Source organism: Cucurbita pepo, chromosome 13 (assembly GCF_057944985.1).
Source record: "Cucurbita pepo subsp. pepo isolate OVF chromosome 13, ASM5794498v1, whole genome shotgun sequence".
Lineage (NCBI taxonomy): Eukaryota > Viridiplantae > Streptophyta > Magnoliopsida > Cucurbitales > Cucurbitaceae > Cucurbita > Cucurbita pepo.
Genome location: NC_141810.1, coordinates 12,440,900 through 12,446,940, shown reverse-complemented (window position 1 = coordinate 12,446,940; position 6,041 = coordinate 12,440,900). Strand labels below are relative to the sequence as shown.

The 6,041-nt window shown below is 34.7% G+C and overlaps 1 protein-coding gene across 1 annotated transcript; it reads right to left on the bottom strand.

Annotated features, from left to right (window-relative positions):
* Nucleotides 1-776: 776 nt before the first annotated feature.
* Nucleotides 777-2,677, bottom strand: LOC111808907 (2-methylpropanoate--CoA ligase CCL4). Its single transcript, XM_023695141.2, has one exon. The coding sequence runs from the start codon at nucleotides 2,582-2,584 to the stop codon at nucleotides 899-901; it is 1,686 nt and encodes a 561-aa protein (XP_023550909.1). The 5' UTR covers nucleotides 2,585-2,677; the 3' UTR covers nucleotides 777-898.
* Between the last annotated feature and the right edge of the window lie 3,364 nt (nucleotides 2,678-6,041).

Here is a 6,041-nt window from a genome sequence, read left to right as displayed (position 1 = left end):
TACTGTGGATAAAATAAAGGTGTGGTTTTTAATTTAATTTCAAAAAGAAATTTTCCACTTATCACACAAATGGACAAATTAGGGACTTGTAAGCCTTCCCACCATTGCTAAACTTCTGGTTCATAAAAAAATATCTAATAAAATTAAATTTAAAAAAAAATGTTTAAAATATTATTATTTATATGGCTTAGAGTTAAATATTAAAATTTAATTAATTTTAATTTTATTGATTTGAATTACTGACTTTGGCGCTGTTTCCAGTGCTCGAACCCACGTGAAATCGTTGTTCTTCTAATATTTTATAAATAATAATAATAATAAATGTAATTAAAAAATTATATTTTCTCTTTTTTTTTTTTTTTTTCCTGTTTTTTTCTTTGGCTATGGGTTGATGGCTCCCTTACGACTCTTAGTTAGCCATCGCCGCACGTTTTCTTTTTATTTATTTATTTATTTATTTATTTATTAACTATATTCTTTTTTTAATTATCTTTCAAAACTTTAAAAACAAAGTATTATAGTCATTTTCATTTCGATGCGTTTTTTTATAAAATAAAATAAAAATTGAAAAGTATGAGTTAAATTTTTCTAGAATTTCCGAGGTGACGATCATAATTTTATCATAATATTTAGGAGTACGAGGTCGGGTTTGAATTTTTTTTTTATAAAAAATGTATTTTATGAAAGAATATTCTCTGAAATAGATAAAACAAGACATTTTTTTGTTAAATGTCTGATTTAATCTTTTTTTTTTTATATTATTATTCTTAATAAAATTAAATTAAATTTAAGCTTATATAATTAATTTGAAAGACAACGGCGGTTACCGATTCCAATGTTTTAGGAACAAAATAGAGTGTTTATTATATTAATGCCAACGTGGACCAATGAGTTTCTTCTACAAACGGCTCTTCCCGGCGGGGCCCATTGACTTGGCCATTTCTCTGAGGACGAATTTCTGGATCTTTCCGGTCGATGTCTTCGGCAGCTCCGCCGTGAACACCACCGTCTTCGGGACCATGAACCGCGGGAGCTTTCCTCTGCAATACTCAATGATTTCCCCTTCCGTCGGACGCCGAGTTAATCCTTCCTTTAAGCTCACAAATGCACACGGCGTCTCTCCCCAAAACTCGTCCGGACGCGCCACCACTGCCGCCTCGTTTACCGCCGGATTTGTGTACAAAACTGATTCCACCTCCACGCTACTCAAATTCTCTCCGCCGCTGATAATCACATCCTTTGACCGGTCCTTGATCTCCAAATACCCGTCCGGATGCATAACACCAACGTCTCCGGTGAAGAACCATCCCTCGGCGGTCATCGCTTTCGCCGTCGCTTCTGGATCTTTCAAATACCCTAGCATCATCGATGAACCTCTCAGAACGATCTCTCCGATTGAAGTTCCGTCTCTTTTCACGCTCTTTCCGGTCTCTGGATCCAACACGTCAGCCACCGCCATCGCCAACGTCCGCACCCCCTGCCGCGCCTTCAACCGTGCCCGATCCGCCGCCGGTAATCGGTTCCATCCCGACTTCCACGAGCAGCAAATAACCAGTCCACCAGTCTCCGTCAGTCCATATCCATGACTGACATCGAACCCTAACGATTCGGTTCGAAACAGAACTGCTGCAGGCGGCGGCGCTCCAGCGGTGAGAATCTTGACTGGTCGATCAAGTGGCCGATTGTCAGGGGAGTTTGTTAGCATATTGAGTACCACCGGAGCTCCGCACAAGTGCGTCACGTGATAGCGATGAATTAGGGCAAAAATCGCCGCCGCGTCGAATTTTCGTATACAAACATTTGTGCCGCCTACGGCGGCGATTCCCCATGGAAAACTCCATCCATTAGCGTGGAACATCGGTAACGTCCATAAATAAACCGATTCCTTAGGAACTCCCCATTCAATAAGCGAATCGAGCGTCACCGTGAAAATTCCTCTGTGACAGTGAACCACTCCCTTCGGCGACGACGTCGTTCCAGAAGTATAGTTCAAAACAATCGGATCCCACTCGCTCGCCGGCCTAATCCACTGGAACAGAGGATCCCCTTTCTGAACCATTTCCTCATACGAATCGACAAAATCAGCGCGATTCAAAACAGAGGATGCCGATGACGATGACGATGACGAATCCTCCGCCGCAGCGTTGTCGGCGATGAGGATTAGCGGCGGCCGTTTCATCTCCGGCGGGAATAAGGCCAAGGCATCAGAGATTAATCCACAAGAAGCTTGATCGACGAAGATCAGATTCGTTTCGCAGTGGCGAAGGATGACGGAGATGGTTCGAGCATCGAGGCGGAGATTGATGGTGTTGAGGACGGCACCGGCCATCGGAACAGCAAAATGGAGTTCATACATGGCAGCAGTGTTGGGAGAGACGACGGAGACGACTTGGCCTCTCTGGATTCCGATGGATACGAGGGAAGAGGCGAGTTGCAGACATCGACGGTGAGTTTCCGTCCAGGTATAGGTGGTGGAGTCATAGATAATGGAGCGACAATCGCCGTAGACGACGGCGGCTCTCTCAAGGAAGCCGATCGGCGTAAGGGGAGAGGAATTAGCAGGGTTCGGCTTCAAATCTTCCATGGAAACGAATTAAGCTCTGCTCTGTTTCTCCCTCTGCAAATATGGGAAGCCATGGCAGAGGATTGGATCATATATATAAATTCAACAACTTGTAAGATGATAACGCTGATGATGATGATGATGATAAGAACCACACGCCATTTTGGAAAAAAAAAAAAAAAAAAAAAAAAAAAATCGTTTAAATTTCTAACTACCAAACTATCTTAGGTGTTACTTAGCAACACAATTTAATGGATAATGATCGAATTTACACTGAAATAGACATGTCGTAGCCATCTTTTCGGATAATTTATAATAGGTATAATCAAATATTACAATTTAAACATTTTTTGGGTGAAAATTCATTTTCGGTGACCGACCGTGACAACACCGATAGATATGTCGCTATTAAAGGATAGTGACCTAGACCAATTCATAATTGTCGTACTTTGTTTCAAACATTTGTTAAATAGAAAGTTATAAGCTTTGCATCCTCCTAACTTCGATATATACTTGTCATTATATGTACAAGCTCACGTGTCACTTGAAAAAGAAGAGTAGCAAGAACGAGTATAAAGAGCTTTCAACTTCGGTATGCACTTATTTCGAGTCGTATTAGATCGTTTACCACTTAAAAAATAAAAGTGACTCTCAACTTCAGTATGAAATCGTCACTAGCTGTACTAGCTCATGTACCACCTGAAAAATATAAGTATTAATAATGAGTATAATCAACTCCACGTTGATCGGAGAGAAAAACAAAACATTTTTTTAAGGATATGAAAATATCTCCGACATATTTTAAAACCGTATGGCTGACGACAATACAAAACGGGTTAAAGTGGACAGCATCTACTAATGGTAGGCTTGGACGGTTACAATTTCGACGTGCATTTGGCACGAGTCTCTAAACGACCCAAAGAGGTTGATAGAGATGTGGAAGAACGTGGATGGATAAGATATTAATTACTGCTGTAAAAACTTGGCTTCATCTCCACCGGTAATTACGAAATCCAATAGAAAAAGAATCTTAGGTAGGTTTGTGGATTTATTCTGTCCGTGAAAATTAAAAAATTTAAAGAAGAGGAGGAGAGCACAGCGGCGGTAGTGGCGGGTTTGACAGTGACCGGTGGTGGGGGGAGGAGAGAGAAGCGGAGAGAAAGGAGTGGACGGCGGAGAGAGAGGGGAAGAGAAAACAGTTTTTTGTACCTAAAACCAGAAGTGGTTTTGAGAAAACCATGGGCTCTCATTAATTTTTAATTTCTTTTAATCTTTAATATAAAAAATATATTTTTTAAAATTTTTAAATTTTTTAAAATTCAAAGATAAAATAGATACAAATCTAAAAAAAAATAATTTATAAAAATGAAAATTACTACTTTTGAGATTAATAAAACGGCCAACTTTTTTTACATTTTTATTTATTTATTATTTTCTATTATTATATTAGAATTTCACCTAGGGAAATGGCATTTTTGTCCTCACTAATTCTAATTGTAGGATGACTTCTACCAAAATAAGTTTAGGTAAAAAAAAAAGGCTATTTATGTCATTTTCAAAAGCTTTTTCTAAAAAAAATTGTCATTTATGTGATTTTTTATTTTTTAAAAATAGTAATATTCCATCTCAATTAGCTAAAAACATGTAGTCAGCCATTAATGAATTATTCTCACTCGTTTATTCAATCAAAATTAATTGTCGCATTAAATAATTAATTATTGAATTATTACATGTTAATTAAGCCCATTTAACTGAATTAATTCCAACTAATAATTAATTATTTTATCTTAATCCGAGTTTTTTTTTTTTTTTTTTTTTTTTTTTTGAACGGGTTAAAAACTCAAAGCCAATTTCAAGCTGAAGTATTCAATAATCGCGAGTGATACATGTCTCGAAAGCTCGATGTACATTAAACTGATGTGTATCTAAATGATTTAGGGGGCAGTTCGGTAACTTCTAATAATGAACCTATCTCGATCGACAGGGGTCTACATTTATCCCTATGTGATTTACGAGTCTATGAGTGTGAGTGTGCACGTTCAGAGAAAGGAAATGAGGAGAAGAAGACAAAAAAGACAGTTTCACGTCGAACTAGTTTAAAGTTATTCAACATGTGATACATGTGATTATATAGACGGTCCCGTCGAAGTTATTTACTAAGTATTTATAATATTCAACCTTTTCGTTTAAAAAATTACAAGTAATGACGGAAATGTACAGGGTGCATGATGAGGTGGTCTATTGATACGGTTTCTAAAGTAATGACGGTAATGACGGGAAGGAGTTTATCGATACGGTTTCTAAAGTTTAAAAAAATGTTTCGTAGGTTCGTGAGATTTTTAGTTTTATTTTTAATCTATTCTTTATGTAGTAAAGAATCAAGTGACGCGTGTCCTTGACCGCTACGTACATCTACCCCTACCATCGGGCCATTAGGTACATTCACCCTCCAAATAATAAATGAATATAGATATAATAGAGTCTCCCCGTTTTCTTTTCTTTTGAATTTAAAATTATTTTAATTTAATAGTAATAAGAACGGGTATCTAACCTCTTGGTCGAGTTCGGTTGATTCACACATAAAATGATAGGTAAATTATATCCGAGCTATGGTAACTTTTGTGACGTAATAAGCATGTTGATCCGAGAAGATTATAACCTAAAATCAACCTGTTAATTCATGTTCGGTATGCCTTATTCGATCCCGTTTGTACAATTGAGGTAGACCGTGGTTACGAGTAGTTTTTTTTTTTTTTTTTTTTCGAATAAACATCTAAAAAATTTAATATCTTTTTTTGCTAGAAAATATTTGTATTTATTTTTCATGAAAAAAAAACTAAAAAAATTAAATTATTTGCTGATGTAATCAAATTAAATTCTGTTTAATAATTATAATATTGGTCCCTCCAAAATTTTATTTAATAGGTCTTATAAATCTCTCTTATTTAATATATATATAATAAATTTATAAATTATTAATATTATACTTTAGACTTTTAAAAATGTATAATAAATTTTCAAATAATTATTATGTGCTGTTATTGTTTAAAAATTTAATTTTTATTTAGTTGACAACTTTTACTAATTAAATGTAAGAGAATAAATTATTGAAATTAAAATTAAAATTAGTGTAAATAAATGAATACTCTTGCATTAAAAATAAATAAAAGTAATTAAATACGTATAAATTAATAATAAATTATAACAAATAGTTAAGATAATATAATATGAATTAAGAATTTATTAAAATTTATTAGTTCTACGTAATATGTCTTAATAATTAATAAAAAAAATATTAGTAATAATTAATTAATTAATTTAATTAATAGAGTTTTAAATTTAATAGACAATAATAAGAATATTCAATATATTTTTAATAATTATTTCTTTAATTTTGAGTGGCTGATTTTATTATTTGAAAAAATAAAACGAAATTGTTATTAAATTGTTTTATGAGAGAATATTCAAATCGAAATCT